Source organism: Mastigoproctus giganteus, chromosome 9, assembly GCF_048544385.1.
Source record: "Mastigoproctus giganteus isolate SK-2022 chromosome 9, ASM4854438v1, whole genome shotgun sequence".
Classification (NCBI taxonomy): Eukaryota; Metazoa; Arthropoda; class Arachnida; order Uropygi; family Thelyphonidae; genus Mastigoproctus; species Mastigoproctus giganteus.
Genome location: NC_143583.1, coordinates 12,421,459 through 12,442,217, shown reverse-complemented (window position 1 = coordinate 12,442,217; position 20,759 = coordinate 12,421,459). Strand labels below are relative to the sequence as shown.

The following is a 20,759-nucleotide window of genomic DNA, read 5'->3' as shown; positions in this document are numbered from 1 at the left end:
CCATTATCAGGTTCTTCTCCTTGAACACAGGCTGGCCACATGTTTCTCCAGGCAGAGTTCAGATTCCTGACTGACACCTCACTACAAGCTTTTCTATGAGTCTAATGGCATGCACAATGTTAAATTCTTCCTTCCAAAATTTCCTCTATGTCATGAAGCTGGAAGCATGGCAAACCTAAAAGCACCTGGTGAAAAGTGCTTTGGTGTAGAGCTTCTTGAAGTTTACTATGACATTCTGGTCCATTCGCTGAATTAGAGGTGCAGTGTTGGGAGGTAAAAAAACAATCTTCAGGAAGCTGAACTCCAATTCCAGGGCATCTTCTAAATCAAGTGGGTGGCCAGGTGCATTATCCATGGTGAAGACAGCCTTCAGTGACAAGTTCTTTTCCTCCAGGTATTTCTTCACTGTAGGTTGAAAGACTTCAAGCACCCAGTCCTTGAAAAGAAGCTTAGTAACCCAAGCTTTTGGGTTAGATTTCCAGTAGAATCTAAGTTTACCTTTGACAATTGAGTGCTTCTTAAATGCTCTTGGTGTTTCAGAATGATTCACCAAGAGAGGCTTGAACTTCAGATCTCCACTAGCATTGGCAGCAAAGAGGAGGGTCAGCCTGTCCTTCATAGGCTTGTGGCCTGGCAGAGCTTGTTCTTCCTTTGTGATGTATGTTTTACTGGGCATTTTTTTCCAGAAAATCCCAGTTTCATCACAGTTGAAGACCTGTTGTGGTAGATATCCTTCATCTTTCATGAGGTTCTGAAATTTCTGGGCAAATTTATCAGTGGATTCTTTATCACCACTTGCTGCCTTATGACACTGTGAATGCCAGTCCTCCCCTTAAACTTCTCAAACCAGCCCCTGCTTGCCTTAAATTCAGAGCTTGAGAATTTGGAGTTTTTTCCTTCAGGTCAGCATAGATGTGCTTGGCTTTCAGACAGATGACTTCTTTGGTGGATCCACAGTAGCAGCAAGTTCTCCATTTCTTCAATAATGGGGTTTCTTAGGTTACTTAATCTGGTCACTCCCTTTGCAACCTCAACATTCTTGATGGTCTCATTGTTCTTCAAGATCGTTCGAATGGTGGATTTGTTGACTCCATTTGACAGATCAACTACCCTAGTAATTGCCAGATCAACTATCCTAGCTCCTTTTTCATGCTTGGCAGTGATGTCTTTCTTGGTTTCAATAGTGATTTTCTTGGGCTGACTTACACTGGCACTTTTCTTAGAACCCATTTTTTGAATCTTTTCAAAATCTTTTTTAAACTCTTTTCAAAATAAACTTTCAAAAAAAACAAATTTGGAACTTTCCTGAAACAAAAGAAAGACGTGGTGAATAAAACAGAATGTGTGTTGTGTTTGTATTAAGTACTTCCCTGATTATTCCAAGTTAACTCTCCAATTTGTACAGCACTCTTCTATATGCAACAGTATCAAAAGCTTTCCTGAATTCCAAGTATATAATATCAAAATTACTTTTCACATTGAGTTCCTTTTTGATATCATAGTATCCAATCAAATTGGTCAGACAAGACCACCCTTAAACAAACCCATGCTGTGTGTTCACTATTACTGCAGTATTTTCAAGATGATCCTGCAATGCTTCTTTAACCGGTGACTCCATTATTTTTCCCAGAACACAAGTTAAACTAACAGGTCTATAGTTACTTGTATCACCTTTTCAACCCTTGTGCAAGGCTCAAGGGGTAGAATTTTTTTCAGCCTGGTCTGTATTTGTTAACAAGAGAGAGATTGCTTCTACAGGGATGGGATACACTTAAATAGAACAGGTGCAAGAATATTTGCTGATGCTATCAAGGCAGTGTTAGGTGGATCGGAAAACTGCTAGCTTGGGGGGGGGATACAAGGACTAATAGATTAATAGTAGCCACTGGCAGAGGTGAAAGTGATTCTTGCACTGCTTCTATTGGAATGACCAGAAGCCTGGAACACAGAATGCAGGATATTTCAGAGAGTGCTGGGAGTCATTGCGGTACTTGTAAACACATGGGTTGTGTTACGGTAGCTAAGAATAGGAACAGGTGCATGTATTCTTGAATGTACACCAATCCTAGGAGTTTGGTAAATAAATTTAATGAATTTGAGGTATTGCTCAAAACATCAAAGGCAGTTATTGTTGGGATATCAGAGACGTGGTGTCACACAGATATAAGGAATGTAGAACTGGAATTTGGGGAGTACAATGTGTACAGAAAGGATAGGAAGGGAGGAGAGGTTATGCTATTAGTTATGAAACACATAAAATCCAAGGAACTGAAGCCAGTCGACATCGCTGGACAGTGCAGTGTCGAGTCAGTTTGGTGTGACATAAGCATTGGGAGATCAAAATTGAGAGTAGGAGTGTGCTATAGGCCTAATGACTCTGATGAGTATAATAAGAAACTGTACAGAGAAATAGAGTGGACCAGTAAATCAGAGAGTCTTATAATGGGGGATTTTAATTTCCCAGATGTTGACTGGAATTTGTGGGTTGGTCACTCACACACTAACTAGGCCTTTGTGGATTTACTGGATAATTGTTTTCTACATCAGCATGTTCAGGAGGCAACTAGAGGGAGAAATACTCTTGATTTGATTATCAGTAGTGATTCTTCATGCATTAAGAATCAGCAGATAAAGGAACCACTACGTGGCAGTGATCAAGTGTGGGCTGAAGTGGGATTTACTCAAAGAGGTAACTACCATCGGTGGTAAAGGGAAGGGTTTTTGCTTTGTTAAAGTTAACTACGATGGTCTGAGACAGTATTTAAATTCTATACATTGGGACCAAATGATGATGTTACCAACAGCAAATTCCAAATGGGAAGCATTCAAAGAATTTATCTTGGAAGCTACTAGGCTTTACATACCAACTAAGAAATATTGTTCAAGGTTTAGGCCTAAATGGATGTCAGATGTACTAATGAGACATAGACCAGAGAAGAAAAGTGCATGGGATACATAAAAATTAACATGTGACACTGAAATCAATGATAGATATAAGCGGTCTGTAACCAAGTTACAAAGGAGGTTAGGCAGGCGAAGGCAGATTACGAGAAATCTTTGGCAAAGGATGCAAAGAAAAACAGCAAAGAGTTCTTTACTTATGTAAACTCTAGAAGGAAGGGGATGAATCAGATTGGTCCACTTGATATCGATGGTTCAACTGTTGATGATCCTGCTCAGGTAGCTAACAAACTAAATGAATATTTTCCATCGACATTCACACATGAGGAGTTATTCAGCGAGGGGAATGCCAGAGGTGTATAACTGAGAGTAAAGTGGAGGAGAAATTGTTGAAGATAAACACAAGAAAGGCACCTGGGCTGGACGGGATCTATCCATTTATATTAAAGGAGGCAGCAGAGGAAGTAAGCAACCCCTTAGCCATAATTATGAGAGCTTCCTTGGACTCATGGGAGGTATCCTTGGACTGGAGATGTGCAAATGTGATGGACTGGAGATGTGCAAATGTGACCCCAATTCACAAAGGAGGATCAAAGGCTGACACATGTAATTATAGACCTGTGAGTTTAACTTCTGTTCCAGGAAAATTAATGGAGGCCCTGGTTAACGAAGCACTGCAGGATCATCTAGACAAGGCTTCAGTTATAGCTCGGACACAGTATGGTTTTGTTAACGGAAAGTCTTGCCTCACCAATTTGATTTGATACTATGATGCAGTTACAAAAGAACTGGATGCAGGTAATAACTTTGATATTATATATTTGGATCTTAGAAACGCTTTTGATACTGTTGCACATGGAAGACTGCTGCTATGGATAAAGGGATGGTTGAGTGGGAGAAGACAGAGAGTGGTAATCAATGGACACTGCTCATCATGGACTAATGTTATTAGTGGAGTCCCTCGAGGTTCAGTGTTGGGTCCATTATTGTTTTCGGTATTTATAAATGATATTGATGATGGTATATCAAGCTTAATGTCCAAGTTTGCAGACGATACAAAGGTTGGCAGGGTTGTTAAGGACACTACTGATGCTATGCTGCTGCAACAGGATCTGGAAAGGTTGAGCAGATGGGCTGAGAGGTGGCAAATGAAGTTTAACATTGACAAATGTAAAGTACTACACTGACAGTTGTAGAGAATGAAAAGGACCTGGGGGTTACTGTGCAGGCAGATATGAAGTTTTCTGAGCAGTGCAGACGGGCTCCAAGAGTAGCTCATGGTCTTGTCAATGATATACAGGAATTTTTGTAGCAGGGATAAGGAGGTGATTATTCCCTTCTATAAGGCAATGGTCAGGCCACACCTTGTGTATACTGGTCTGGAGGCCTCATTTCAAGAAGGATGTAGAGCTGCTGGAACGAGTTCAGAGAAGGGCAACAAGATTAGTGAATGGAATAAAGGGTTGCTCATACGAAGAAAGGCCTAAGTTTTCCAAATTAGTGTCTGGAGACTAGGCACCGGCGAGGTGATCTGATAGAGGTGTATAAAGGTGTGAATGGTTTGAGCATGCTCAATGCCGATGGGATTCTTCCTCTTGCTCAGAAATTCAGATTGAGGAAAGATTTGGGTGTTTTTTTTTTTTTTTTTTAGGAGCATTAGCAACTAAGGCCATATTGCTCCGGGAATATGCAGTGGTCATTCCCCTGACCTTTCCGCATCCTCCGTATTTGGTGGTGACGGACCCGAACCCCGGTCTACTTTGAGGAAAGACAGATTTAGGATAGATGTGCAGAAATTTGCCTTTAGCCAGCAGGTAGTTGGTTGGTGGAACAGACTTCCATCCCTTGTTGTGGAAGTTATTAGCCTATTTAAATTTAAGGCTCAGCCGGACAGGTATTTTGTACAAACAGAGGGGAAGTGTGTTTTTTTTTTTTTTTTGGCTGATGCTGCATAAGCTTGCTTTCTTGCATCATATGCCTCTGCTAATGCTAACCCCTTTTGTGAATTGGTGATACATTTGCACACCTCCAGTCCATGGGGACCTCCCTTGAGTCCAAGGAAGCTCTCATAATTATGGCTAAGGTTTGCTTACTTCCTTTGCTCCTTTAATATAACAGGATAGATCCCGTGCACCCCAGGTGCCTTCCTTATTTTTACCTTCAACAATTTCTCTTCCACTTCGTTCTCAGTTATTACAAAATCACTTAGCTCCCTGCTAGAATTTGATAAACTTCCTGCATCCCCCTCATTGAATAACTCCTCATGCGTGAATGTAGATGCAAAATACTCATTCAGTTTATCAGCTACCTGAGCATGATCATCAATTGTCAACCCATCTATGTTAAGTGGTCCAATCTGATTCATCCCTTTCCTTCTAGAGTTGACATAAATAAAGAACTCTTTGATGTTTTCTTTGCCAAATATTTCTCATTATCTGCCTTTGCCTGCCCATCCTCCTTTGTGACTTGATTACAGACAAGCTTATATCTGCCATAGGCTTCTGTGTTACCTGATAATTTATATGCATCCCATACATTTTTCTTCTCTGCAACGAACCTCAATTCATCTGACATCCATTAATCCTGAACAGTATTTCTTATTTGGAATGAAAAGCATAGTAGCCTCCAAGATTAAGTCCCTGAAGGCTTCCCAATTAGAATTCAACATTGGTAACATCATCAATTTATCCTACCGTACAGATTTTAAAAACTCTAAAAACCGTATAGTCCCCTTTACGAAAGCAAAACCTATCAACGTGGGCACCTGTACATGGTGAGGGCACTTCCCAGTTATGCTGCTGGTCTTCAAGATTAGCATCACTGGGATCTGATGCCCATACCTTGGTTCCAGGGTTACAACATCAGAATCCAACGTATTCAGCTGTGCACCGAAACCCGTGGAAACTCGGAAAGGAGGATCCTGTAGGGTGAGAGGCCCAGCCCTAATATACCGCTTTGGTCCCTGCTTTAAAAAGACGGGTTGTCTGGGACCAGCCTGACTGGAATCAATCGGTAGGTGGTTCTTACTGCTATGGTCAACTCCGTTCCAATAAGTCTCCCTCCCTGTGGTCCTGAGTTGGGATCAAGGCTTTGGTAACATGGGTATAGTGCTCCTCTTGGCGTCCAATTTGTGTAAGCAGTACCTGCTAGTTCACGAGTGGGCTTCCCCTCCTTGGGCTCTGTGGTGGGTGAGGTATTTAGGGCATCGGAAATTTTCTCTTTACTGCTGTGAGTAACTTAAATCTTTCAAACCCCTCTGGGGCCTCTCTGAAGTCCCTACCTGAAATTGATGAAGATAACATAACAAAAAAAGGAACACCGAACAGAATCTGCACCACCTCCTGTACCTCGATTCCTTATCATACATTCTACTGGTAAAAGGGAAATAGGTAAAATGTCACCCTTCTTCATTGAGAAGGGACTTGAAGTGCTGGAAGGATCCCTGAAGTCGGTAAAACGACTTACATCGGGTGACCTTTTAGTAGAAACTTCCTCAATGCGACATTCAGAATTGCTTGTCCAAGCAACATCTCTTGGGGGCATTCCAATTGAATACATCATGTGGTGTAATTGCCAAGTGGGATCTCCTTGAAACATCTGAAGAGGAGATTATAATTATTATTATTATTATTATTAGCTATATGGTGCAAGGAAGCCTGAGGCTTATGTTGCACCAGCCAAAAAAAAAAAAAAAAAATTCCCGAGTTACACTGAGAGAAAGAGACAGAGAGAGAGGGGTAGGAAGGAATCACCGAGAAAGAGAAGGATGATGATATCCAGCTCAGGACCTTGGGTGCACCAAACCCATACTCACCAGATGTGAGCCCCTGGGGGAGATATGCACCAAACTGAGAGATCAAGAAGTGATGGCTGTTAAGAGGATATTTATGCGTAAGGAGGGAAAACTAGAGTTCTTATCCTTACATTTAACACTCCTAAACCACCTAGGCTTCCATTCCCATACACTTCCATCAAGGCTTGTTATCTGAACTGTCCTGTAAGGCTGTATATTCCGAACCCGTTGCGATGTTTCAGAGGCCAAAAATATGGCCACTCTCAGATGTCATGTCGTGGATCACCTGCTTGTGCCCGCTGTGTAGCCAAAGAACATGACACAAAGGAATGTTCTGCCTCGAAACCAGCATGCTTGAATTGTGACATTGAACACCCTGCATATTCAAAAGCATGAATATACAAATAAACAAATTCAAAAAATCATTATGGAACAGATCATCCCATATACGGAACAAAGAAACGGGTAACATCAGTAAACTGTGGAAAATCGTATGCACAGGCAGTTTTGAGGAAGGTTTCAATTTCAACACAAACTGATATTTCAATCTCACCACGTGATTCTTTTACACTCCAAGCCCGATACTCGTTGACACAAACACAACAAGATAAAGCAGTCACTACTCCCATCTCAATACCAGCCAAGGAAGTAGCACCTAAAGAAAAATATCCTCCAACTAAAACCCTGCCTGTTAAAGTGAGGTACAGGAGGTAATGGAGGAAAATGAAGAAGAGGAAAAGTGTTGAAGAATCTGTTTTGGATCTTCATCCTGAGGGAGAAATGGATATTCGGCGCCCTCAATTTCCCAAAGGCAGAGTAAAATCCAAAGCTCGCATCACTTCGAAAGCCAGCCAACGGTTCCATTAATTCCAAGTAATAATGGCTAAATTATTGCAGTGAAATTGTCTTGGATTCCAACGAAATATGTAGGATGTCAAAATGCTAATGTGCAAATACGAACCTGTTTGCTTTTGTCTGCAAGAAACATACCTAAAGGCAAATTATGACCTCATCTTGCGAAAATTTACTGCTATCCGTAAAGACAGAAACGGGGATGGGCCCCTTTCTGACGAGTTCATTGAACACTAAATTAGAAGCATTAGCCATTCACTTAGCAATAGGGTCTTTTCTCGTAATATGTTCTATATATTTGCCTCCTGGGACACACACATTTCCCAGGCAGATATCAACAATCTTATTATGCAATTGTCGTCCCTTTTTTACTTCTTGGAGACTTTAATGGACATAGTACCCTGGGGGATACTATTTCCCTGAAACTAATGAACTAAAGTGCTGAAACTAATGAACGAGGTCATATTGTTGAACGTGTTCTCGACAATAACAGCTTTTCGTTACTAAATATGGGAATCAACACTTATTTCCATATTCCTAACCGTACTTTCTCAGCCATTGATCTCTCCATCTGCTCACAAAATGATGGAACATTTTGTGAGCAGTGGGAGCAGATCGTTCCAACAGCTCTACATCCTTCTTAAAATGAGGCCTCCAGACCTGTATACAGTACTCAAGGTGTGGCCTGACCATTGCCTTATACAAGGGAATAATCACCACTTTATCCCTGCTAGAAAAATTCCTGTATATCATTGACAAGACACCATGAGCTACTCTTGCAGACCGTCTGCACTGCTCAGAAAACTTCATGTCTTCCTGCACAATTACCCCCAGTCCTTTTCACTCTCTACAACTGTCAGTGTAGTACCACACAGTTGATACGTTACTCTGGGGTTACTTCTTCCCATATGTAGTACAGTAATTTGAATTTATGCCCTCTCAGGTGATTATTCTGAGCAAGAGGAAGAATCCGGGATAGATGGTAAAAATCCTGTATAATCGATTTCCTGGTAAGACCTCCTGGAACGTATCTCTTACGTAAGTCCCCGACATACGTAAGAGATACGTTTCAGGACGTCTTACATAACTCGGGAATGACTAATAAAATATTGCTACTATATCCGAGATATGCCAAAATTACGAAAACCACATAATATCCTCGGAAGAAGGAAGAAAAATAGTTATATACTGTATTTTTAATTAGTTTAATTAAAAACTTTATCTGGGCACAGCGCTGAAGTAGCTGGAATAGCACATAAGAAAACAAAAGGAAGGAAAAACACATGTTATTGTGCTGTAAAAACTGATATGTATTTCGTAGCCTTGGTTATTATAGTTGACTTCATTGGTGCCGATCCCCTCACTGCTTCTCTTATTCTGTCTTTGCCCTTTATTATTGTGTTCACCGCTGCCACTGACAGATCTGAATTCTGCACAATACTTGTTAATGTTTGGCCATTTTCGTACGTCCTTATTATTTTAATTTTCTGATCCAACTCGATCGCTTTCCTTTTCTTGATAGATTTACTAGTACCGCTGTCACTTATTCTCTTAGTCGGCACCATGATAACGGTCAAAATGAAATTTTCTGTAAATAAATTCACAGGGTTAAGGCGAGAACACACTATTATCATCCCACAAGAGTTCGCATTTTACTAAAGCACGTTTCTGGTGGTCACTGCCATCAAACAATAAAAACAATTTGCCGATCCCGGTGTATTGGGCTTTTCTGTTACTATAAGCAATTATAAACGGGTAGTAAACTCGATCGTATTGCATTTGCAATAATACTGATAGCTGGATTTCTGTGTGTTTTTACGTTATTATGATGAAATATGTTTCCATTCCTATGAAATCTTCAATTATATAAAAAACATAAGTAAATTTTTACAATATTCTCCTCATTCCTATTTTTAAGCTTGTTGCTCCGAATCTCACGTGCAATTTGTGAGTGCCGTGATCGTTGTTATTAATTGCTTATTATATTTTTTTTACCACTTTAAATTTTACAATCCTTAAAAAAAATAGACTGAAAGAAAATTTGCATAAGTCCCAAGTTACATAAATCGGGCATTTACTGTATCGAAAAACGTTCAGCAACCTACATAAAAAATGCGGTGATAAATAAAAAATGAAAAAAACTTGCCACGCACTACTCGCATGTCCAATTCAATGCGTCCCTTTATTTTTTACAATGCTGTGTAAAGTTTGGTCACCAACATTATAATGGCTCATTAAAGATTTAACGGATACACTGTTTTCAAACTTTTGAATAATTTCAAGTTTTTGTGTAATTGAAAGTATAATTCTTTTGCGTTTACCCATCATTTTCGCGATTTCTAAACAAAAAAAAAAAAAATTATTATAAAAAAAATTGATATAACGTTTGTTTTTGTTGTCTTTTTGCAATGCGATGGAACACAACAATCGGCACAATGCAGTAAAGCAAACTAAACACGGGTTTTTTTTTTTTTTTTTAGGGACGGTGTGCAGACAGCGGAGGTTTCAGGATAATAGGTACATTAATATCCCAATGACAACTTATAACGCTGCTTCTTGTTGCTTATTTACGACTTGCAAAATATTGCTTATACCTATTCTAGTTATTACTAATTTTATAATTTCTGGTTGTGTTTTTCTTTTTTTTTATTTATTTAAATTGGATCATTGAAGTATCACGGTAAATCGAGATTCAGCTGTACTTTACATTTGTCAAAGTTAAACTTCATTTGCCACCTATCAGCCCATCTGCTGAACTTTTCTAGATCCTGTTGCAGCAACATACTGTCATTAGGCCATTAACAACCCTGCCCACCTTCGTATCGTCTGCAAACTAGGACATTAAGCCTGATATACCATCATCACTATCATTTATAAATACAGAAAACAACATTGGATCCAACACTGAACCCTGAGGGACTTCACTAATAGCATTAGTCCATGATGAGCAGTGTCCATTGATTACTATTCTCTGTCTTCTCCCCCTGAACCATCCCTTTATCCATAGCAGCAGTTTGCCTCCAATGCCGCACTGCTCCAATTTGTGCAGAAGTCTTCCATGTGCAACAGTATCAGAAGCCTTTCTAAAATTCAAATATATGATATCAAAGTTATTCTGTGCATCCAGTTGCTTTGTGTCCATATCATAGTATCCAATCAAATTGGTCGGGCAAGACTTTCCTTAACAAAACCATGCTGTGTCCAAGCTATAACTGAAGTCTTGTCTAGATGATTCTGTAGTGCTTCTTTAACTAGTGCCTCCATTAATTTCGCTGTAACAGAAGTTAATCTAATGGGTCTATAGTTGTTTGTGTTGCCCTTTGATCCTCCTTTGTGAATTGGGATCATATTTGCACTTCTCCAGTCCATGGGTACCTCCCCTGAATCCATGGAAACTCTCATGATTTTGGCTAAGGGTTTGCTTACTTCCTTTGCTGCCTCCTTTAATATAACTGGATAGATCACATCCACCCCAGGTGCTTTTCTTCAACAATTTCTCCTCCAATTTCCTCTCAGTTATTACAAAATCATATAGCTGACTGCCAGAAGTTAGTTTGCCTCTGGCATGCCCCTCCCCTCCCTGAATAACTCCTCATGTGTGAATGTAGATGCAAAATACTCATTTAGTTTGTTAGCCACCTGAACAGGATCATCAACCGTTGATACATCGATATCCATTGTACCAATCTGATTCATCCCCTTCCTTCTAGAGTTTACATATGTAAAGAACTCTTTGCTGTTTTCCTTTGCCAATGATTTCTCATAATCTGTCGTTGCCTGCCTAACCTACTTTGTGGCTTGGGTACAGACCAGCTGATATCTATCATAAGCTTCCATGTCACCCATTAATTTATATGTATTCCATGCATTTTTCTTCTCTGCCATATGTCTCATTAGTTCATCTGACATCCATTTAGGCCTGAACCTTGAACAATATTTCTTAGTTGGTATGGCTTCCAAGATAAGTTCTTTGAATGCTTCCCATTTTGAGTTTGCTGTTGGTAACATCCTCAGTTGGTCCCACTGTATAGAATTTAAATACTGTCTCAGACCATCGTAGTCGCCTTTACGAAAGCAATAACCCTTCCCTTTACCCCTGATGGTGGTTACCTCCTTGAGTAAATCCCACTCCAGCACACTGTTATCACTGCCACCTAGTGGTTCATTTATCTGCAGATTCTTAATGCGTGAAGAATCACTACTGATAATCAAATCAAGAGTATTGCTCCCTCTAGTTGCTTCCCGAACATGCTGATTTAGAAAACAATCATCCAATAAATCCACAAAAGCCTTGCTAGTGTGTGAGTGACCAACTCACAAATTCCAGTCAATATCTGGGAAATTAAAATCCCCCATTATAAGACTCTCTGATTTACTGGCCCACTCTATTTCCCTGTACATTTTCTTATTTTACTCATCAGAGTCATTAGGCCTATAGCACACTCCTACTCTCAATTTTGATCTCCCAATGCTTATGTCACACCAAACTGACTCGACATTGCGATGTCGACTGGCTGCACTTCCTTGAATTTTGTGTTTCTTAACTAATAGTATAACCGCCTCCTCCCTTACTATCCTGTCAGTACACATTGTACTCCCCAAATTCCAGTTCTACATTCCTTATATCTGTGTGACACCACGTCTCTGATATCCCAACAATATCTACCTTTGATGTTTAGACCAACACTTCAGATTCATCAAATTTATTTACCAAACTCCTAGCATTGGTGTATACACAAGTATACATGCACCTGTACCTATTCTTAACTACCCTAACACAACCCATGTGTTTCCTTGTACCGCAATGACTCCCAGCAGTCTCTGAAATCGCCATTGTCTTGCTTTCCAGGCTGCTGCTACTCAATTGCATTTCAATAGAAGCAGTACAAGAATCACTTTCACCTCTGCCAGCGGCTATTAGTCTGAGTATCTCCCCGAATCTAGCAGTTTTCCAACCCATCTAACACTGCCTTGATAGCATCAGCAAATGTTCTTACACCCTTTCTATTTAAGTCTATCCCATCCCCGTAGAAGCAGTTTCTCCTGTTAACAAGCACAGACCAGGCTGAGTCCAGAAGTTTGCCTTCAACCTGTAGGTGGTTATTTCTTGGAGCAAACATCAATCTATTGTGGAAGAGTGGATATCATCTTTTAAGGGCACAAAAGGTGATATAGTTGTACACGTTGGCACTAATGACATTAAGAGTAGGAGACCGGCGGAATTACTTGAAAAGTACAGGTCACTGATGAAAAAAAGCCGTGAATTAGGGTTGAAATTGAAAGTGTCTGCAAATCTGCCCAGACACGATAGGAGGGAGTATATGATGAGAGCCCTGTCAATCAATTCGGCCCTGGAAAGATTGTGCAGGGCTCAAGGGGTAGAATTTTTTTCAGCCTGGTCTGTACTTGTTAACAGGAGAGACTGCTTCTACAGGGATGGGATACACTTAAATAGAAAGGGTGCAAGAATGTTTGCTGATGCTATCGAGGCAATGTTAGGTGGGTCGGAAAACTGCTAGATTGGGGGGATACAAGGACTAATAGATTAACAGTAGCCACTGGCAGAGGTGAAAGTGATTCTTGCACTGCTTCTATTGGAATGAGCCGCAGCCTGGAAAATAAGATGCAGGATATTTCAGAGACTGCTGGGAATCATTGGGGTACAAGTAAACAGATGGGTTGTGTTAGGGTAGCTAAGAAAAAGAACAGGTGCATGTATACTTGTGTGTACACCAATGCTAGGAGTTTAGTAAATAAATTTGATGAATTTGAGGTATTGCTCAAAACATCAAAGGCAGATACTGTGGGGATTTCAGAGACGTGGTGTCACACAGATGTAAGAAATGCAGAACTGGAATTTGGGGAGTACAATGTCTACAGAAAGGATAGACAGGATAGTAAGGGAGGAGGGGTTATGCTATTAGTTAAAAAACACATAAAATCCAAGGAAGTGAAGCCAGTCGACATCGCTGGACAGTGCAGTGTCGAGTCAGTTTGGTGTGACATAAGCATTGGGAGATCAAAATTGAGAGTAGGAGTGTGCTATAGGCCTAATGACTCTGATGAGTATAATAAGAAACTGTTCGGAGAAATAGAGTGGGCCAGTAAATCAGAGAGTCTTATAATGGGGGATTTTAATTTCCCAGATATTGACTGGAATTTGGGGGCTGGTCACTCACACAGTAGCAAGGCTTTTGTGGATTTATTGGATGATTGTTTTCTACATCAGCATGTTCGGGAGGCAACTAGAGGGAGTAATACTCTTGATTTGATTATCAGTAGTGATTCTTCATGCATTAAGAATCTGCAGATAAATGAACCACTTGGTGGCAGTGATCACAGTGTGCTGAAGTGGGAGTTACTCAAAGAGGTAACTACCATTAGGGGTAAAGGGAAGGGGTATTGCTTTCGTAAAGGCGACTACAATGGACTGAGACAGTATTTAAATTCTATACAGTGGGATCAACTGATGATATTGCCAACAGCAAATTCAAAATGGGAAGCATTCAAAGAATTTATCGTGGAAGCTACTAGGCTTTACATACCAACTAAGAAATATTGTTCAAGGTTTAGGCCTAAATGGTTGTCAGATGAACTAATGAGGCATATGGCAGAGAAGAAAAATGCATGGGATACATACAAATTAACACGTGACACGGACGCCTATGATAGATACAAGTTACAAAGGAGGTTAGGCAGGCGAAGGCAGATTACGAGAGATCCTTGGCTAGGGATGCGAAGAAAAACAGCAAAGAGTTCTTTACTTATGTAAACTCTAGAAGGAAGGGGATGAATCAGATTGGTCCACTTGAGATCGATGGGTCAACTGTTGATGACCCTGCTCGGGTAGCTAACAAACTAAATGAATATTTTGCATCGACATTCACACATGAGGAGTTATTCAGCGAGGGGAATGCCAGAGGTGTATTCAACTCTAGCAGTAAGCTAGAGAATCTTGTAATAACTGAGAGCAAAGTGGAGGAGAAATTGTTGAAGATAAACACAAGAAAGGCACCTGGGGTGGATGGGATCTATCCAGTTATATTAAAGGAGGCAGCAAAGGAGGTAAGCAAACCCTTAGCCATAATTATGAGAGCTTCCTTGGACTCAGGGGAGGTACCCATTGACTGGAGATGTGCAAATGTGACCCCAATTCACAAAGGGGGATCAAAGGCTGACACAAGTAATTATAGACCTGTGAGTTTAACTTCTGTTCCCGGAAAATTAATGGAGGCACTGGTGAAAGAAGCACTGCAGGATCATCTAGACAAGACTTCAGTTATAGCTAGGACACAGCATGGTTTTGTTAAGGGGAAGTCTTGCCTGACCAATTTGATTGGATACTATGATGCAGTCACAAAAGAACTGGATGCAGGGAATAACTTTGATATTATATACTTGGATCTTAGAAAGGCTTTTGATACTGTTGCACATGGAAGACTGCTGCACAAATTGGAGCAGTGTGGCATTGGAGGCAAGTTGCTGCTATGGATAAAGGTGTGGTTGAGGGGGAGAAGACAGAGAGTGGTAATCAACGGACACTGCTCATCGTGGACTAATGTTATTAGTGGAGTCCCTCAGGGTTCAGTATTGGGGCCTTTATTGTTTTCTGTATTTATAAATGATGTTGATGATGGTATATCAGGCTTAATGTCCAAGTTTGCAGACGATACGAAGGTTGGCAGGGTTGTCAAGGACACTACTGACACTATGCTGCTGCAACAGGATTTGGAAAGGTTGAGCAGATGGGCTTCGAGGTGGCAAATGAAGTTTAACATTGACAAATGTAAAGTACTACATATGGGAAACAGCAACCCCAGAGCAACGTATCAACTCTGTGGTACTACACTGACAGTGGTAGAGAATGAAAGGGACCTGGGGGTGGTGGTGCAGGCAGATATGAAGTTCTCTGAGCAGTGCAGACGAGCTGCAAGAGTAGCTCATGGTGTATTGTCAATGATATATAGGAATTTTTCTAGCAGGGATAAGGAGGTGATTATTCCCTTGTATAAGGCAATGGTCAGGCCACACCTAGAGTACTGTATACAGGCCTGGAGGCCTCATTTCAGGAAGGATGTAGAGCTGCTGGAACGAGTACAGAGAAGGGCAACTAGATTGGTGAATGGGACAAAGGGGTTCTCTTACGAAGAAAGGCTTAAGTTTTGCAAATTACAGTGTCTGGAAACTAGGCACCAGCGGGGTGATCTGATAGAGGTGTACAAAGCCTTGAATGGTTTGAGCATGCTCAATGCTGATGGGATTCTTCCTCTAGCTCAGAAAAATCACCTGAGAGGGCATAAATTCAAATTGAGGAAAGACAGATGTAGGATAGATGTGCGGAAATTTGCCTTTAGCCAGCGGGTGGTTGGTGGGTGGAACAGACTTCCATCCCTTGTCGTGGAAGTTGATAGCCTAAATAAGTTTAAGGCTCAGCTGGACAGGTATTTCGAACGAACAGAGGGGTGAAGTGGAAGTAGTTATTTTTATTTATTTACGTTACTTTTTTTTTTTTTTTTTTTTGGCTGATGCTGCATAAGCTTGCTTTCTTGCATCAAATGCCTCTACTAATGCTAATGCTAAGTGGGTGGTTCGAATAAATTCATCCACCAAGTGTAGAGTTGGGGTTTTTTTTTCTGCTACTCTATATAAATAATGAAAGAAAGCTTGCTTTCTTGCATTATTTACTAATATTAAAAGTAATGGTTTAACTTTGATGTAGAGCTTACAGTTTTAAATATGTATGCCTTTATTGTACTGTTTTTGTTTTTTATTATTTTATTCTTTTTCTTATTATGACTCTAACACTTTTCAAATGTTATTTTTAAACTAATTAAACTTTTTTCAATCTTTCATGTTCATTTTATTGTTTGTTAATTTTATCTAATTTTATGATTTCTTAAGTCTGCTTTAGTTATTCTTTCATTTAGATTAACTGGTTTTATTTTTACACTTCAAAATCATGTTGAGTGTACAAGGTAAATACTTCACTATGTACATTTTCTTTTATTTTAACTTAATTATTAATTGCCGGTGTTAATGTATTGATGGCTTGGCTGATAAAAGGAAATGCCAAATATTACTTGCATGAGGAAATAAATTTGACTAATATTACAAACAAAGTTAATTTAAGTTAAGAAAAACCATTTCAACTTTCCTTTATTTTTTAAAACTTGATGATGCAAATTATATTATATTTTGAAATTTACAGTAACCCTTTCTGTATTGATTATTCAGATTCCTCAGAGCACCATTAAAAATCCCACAGGGAGAATAATTCAGAAGCTTCAAATTCGTTACCCACAACTGAATCAGTATGTAATCTTATTTATATTTCTAGAATATAGTTTAAAATATTATAGCACTGTAATGAAAATTTTTGCTTCAAATTTTGTGATGATGCTAATTTAATCTTGACCCAAGTTCCAAGCATATTTTGAAGCCAATCGATATTCTTGTGATTTATAGAGTGCTCTTGATAAGTTAAGTTCCTACATTTCTATCAACAGTCTTTCTTTAAAACCAGTTCTATACTTGAAAGCCAAAAGTTAGAACACAGAAAGGAAACACACCTTTCTTTATTTTTCCATATTTCTATTTACTTAAGAAAGCAAAAAAGATGTAGGAAGGTGATAGTAGGAGAGGTGGAGGTAGGAATGCCGTAGAAGGAAGAAAGGGACAGTTACTCCTTCAACTCACACTACTCAAAAGCTCATAAATTCTTTGAATAGGCAACGCTTCCCCATTAGAAAAGATTGTTGTTACCTATTCTCAGAAACTCCCTGAATATCGGTCTGCCCAGAGGCACCGTATCAAAGATATTTTTATATGTGTGGGATAATAACTACTATCCACTGGTCCCTATTAGACTTAGAAAAACAAAAAGTAGAGGCACGGTTATAGTAGGAGTGGAAGAAGAAAAGAAATGGTGTAGAAGAATGAAAGGGACAGTGACTCCTTCAACTCATTCCACTGAAAAACTCATAAATTCCTCAAATAGGCAACGCTTCCCCAATAAAGAAGGCTGTTGTTACCTATTCTCGGAAACTCCATGAATATTAGGCTCCATCTTTGTGAATTGGGGTCACATTTGCACATCTCCAGTCTGTGGGGTACCTCCCCTGAGTCCAAAGAAGCTCTCATAATTATGTCTAAGGGTTTGCTTACTTCCTTTGCTGCCTCCTTTAATATAACTGGATAGATAACATCCACCCCGGGTGCCTTTTTTATGTTTATCCTCAACAATTTCTCCTCCACTTTCCTCTCAGTTATTTCATCTAGCCCACTACCAGAGTTTAACTCACCTCTAGCATTACCCTCCCTGAATAACTCCTCATGGGTGAATGTTGATGCAAAATACTCATTTAGTTTGTTAGCCACCTGAGCAGGATCATCAACAGTTGAACCATCAATATCCAGTGGACCAATCTGTTTCATCCCTTTCCTTCTAGAGTTTACATAGGTAAAGAACTGTGCATCCTTTGCCAAAGATTTCTCATAATCTGCCTTTGCTTGCCTAATCTCCTTTGTGACTTCGTTACAGACCAGCTTATATCTATCATAGGCTTCCATGTCACCCATTCATTTATATGTATCCCATACATTTTTCTTCTCTGCCATATGTCTCATTAGTTCATCTGACATCCATTTAGGCCTAAACCTTGAACAATATTTCTTAGTTGGTATGTAAAGCCTAGTAGCTTCCAAGATAAATTCTTTGAATGCCTCCCATTTTGAATTTGCTTTTGGTAACGTCATCAGGCTCTCATTTTGACAAGGCTCTCATCATATTCTTCCTCCTATCATGTCTGGGCAGAATTGCAGACCTAACTCTTGACTTTTTTTCAGTATTAACCTACTTATTAAGTAAATCTACAGATCTCTTACGCTTATGGTAATTAGTGCCAACAATGTACAACGATATCATCTTTTGTGCCCTTAAAAGATGATACCTGCCATTCAACGTCATCAACATTCGCCACTGGCAGACTTACCTTGGTCCTGTTCCACCCATCAATTTTTTATACCAACTAAGAAATATTGTTCAAAGTTTATGCCAGATGTCAGATGAACTGAATGTGAGATGAAATACTGAGGCTCGTGGCCGAGAAGAGATTATCAGGTGGCACAAAAGCCTGGAGTAGATATAAGCGGGTTTGTAATCAAGTTACAAAGGTTAGGCAGGTGAAGGGAGATTACGAGAAATCCTTGGAAAAGGATGCAAAGAAAAACAGCAAAGAGTTCTTTACTTATGTAAACTCTAGAACGAAAGGGATGAATCAGATTGGTCCACTTAGCATAGATGGGTTGATTATTTATGATCATGCTCGCATAGCTGATAAACTGAATGAGTATTTTACATCTACATTCACACATGAGGAGTTATTCTCATATTGGGGATGATGAGTTTAAGTATGGCTTGTATAATGTATTTAGGAACGATAGGGTAGATAGAAGGGGTGGTGGGGTAATGCTTCTTATCAGAAGCAGCCTGAGTGCAACGATAGCTTTCCCGGATTCAGACATTTCACATGCTAGTATAGAGTCTGTATGGTGTGAGATAGTTGGAAACAAAGGTATAATGCGAGTAGGAGTAATCTACAGACCAGATGATTGTGAAGATTATGACAAAAGCCTCTACATGGAAATGGAATGGGCAAGTAAGCGTCAATGTGATTTCAATTTGCCTCTAATTGATTGGAGTAAATGGGAAGGAAACTCGACATGGGGAACAAAATTTTTAAATCAACTGGATGACTGTTATTTGTATGAACATGTCAGGGAAAGTACTAGAGAAAAGAATATCCTAGACCTCATCATCACACATGAATCAGATGACATAACAGGGCTGACAGTAGAGGAACCAGTAGCAGGAAGTGATCACGGAATTCTATGGTGGATGATGACGAGAGAGGTAGCAGAAGTAAAAGGCAAAGGAATGGGTTTTAATTTCAGAAAAGGAAATTACTATGCCGTAAGGTACTACATGGCCTCTGTTAACTGGGTAGATATCGTGCAGAAAATGAATACATTTGAACTGTGGTACGCTTTTAAAACATTAATCACAGATGCCTTGAATGCATATATACCTTTAAAGAAATACTCCACGAGGAGGGTTCCAAGTTGGATTAATAGTGAAATTGCCACATTACTTGAGCAGAAAAAGGTGGCATGGAAAGGTTACAGAGCAATAAAAAGTACTGAAGCCTATAACAGCTACAAGGTGATGTGTAATAGAGCCACAGAAAAGGTTCGACAGGCAAAGCCAGTTTATGAGAAATCACTAGCAAACAGAGCAAAGGGGGGGGATAAAGAATTCTTCACATATATAAATGCCAAGAAGAGCAGGACAAACCAGATCGGATCTTTACTTAAGGGAAAGAGGATAGTATTAAATACACCAGCTGCCGTTGCAGATGAACTCAACAATTATTTTGCATCGATATTTACAAATATCGATGTGGCAATGGGATATTGTGGGAGCGAAGTTAAAAAATATGTAATTAATGATATCGAAATTTCGCAAGAATATTTAATGAAAAAACTTTTGAGCCTACAGACCAGTAAGGCTCCTGGATTTGATGGAATATACCCTATAATCTTAAGGGAGGCAGCAAGCGAGTGCATTGAACCATTGAGGCTAATTATGCGAGCGTCACTAGACTCTGGGGAGATTCCCTTGGATTGGAAAAGTGCAAATGTATCTCCCATACATAAGAGTGACTCTAAAAGTGAAGTTGGAAATTATCGACCTGTCAGTCTGATTTCAGTAGTAGGGAAAATCATGGAGGCATTGATCAAGGGTGGAATTCAGGATCATTTGGATCAAATTGAAATTCTCAAGGATACTCAGCATGGTTTTGTAAAGGGAAAATCATGTTTAACAAATCTAGTTCGCTATTTCGAAAGGGTCACTCACGAGCTGGATTTAGGGAATAATTTCGACATTGTTTATTTAGATTTCAGCAAAGATTTTGACTCAGTCCCACATGACCGGTTGCTTTATAAGCTGGAACAGGTTGGAATCGCTAGGAAAATCCTTAGATGGATAGAAGGATGGCTTCAGGGCAGGAAGCAGAGGGTTGTGATAAATGGCTATTCCTCAGATTGGGTTGATGTAAGAAGTGGGGTTCCCCAAGGATTAGGATCAGTATTAGGACCACTGTTGTTTTTAATTTTCATAAACGACATTGATGAAGGGATAGAGGGTGTGATG

At 39.7% G+C, this 20,759-nt stretch overlaps 1 protein-coding gene across 1 annotated transcript in view; it reads left to right on the top strand.

Annotated features, from left to right (window-relative positions):
- Nucleotides 1-20,759, top strand: part of LOC150080054 (uncharacterized) — a 559,273-nt gene that overhangs the window by 471,097 nt on the left and 67,417 nt on the right. The window contains exon 22 of the mRNA XM_090381984.1: nt 16,781-16,857. Within this exon, the coding sequence (XP_090238110.1) occupies nt 16,781-16,857 (77 nt within the window). The remainder of the gene's footprint in view (nt 1-16,780; nt 16,858-20,759) is intronic.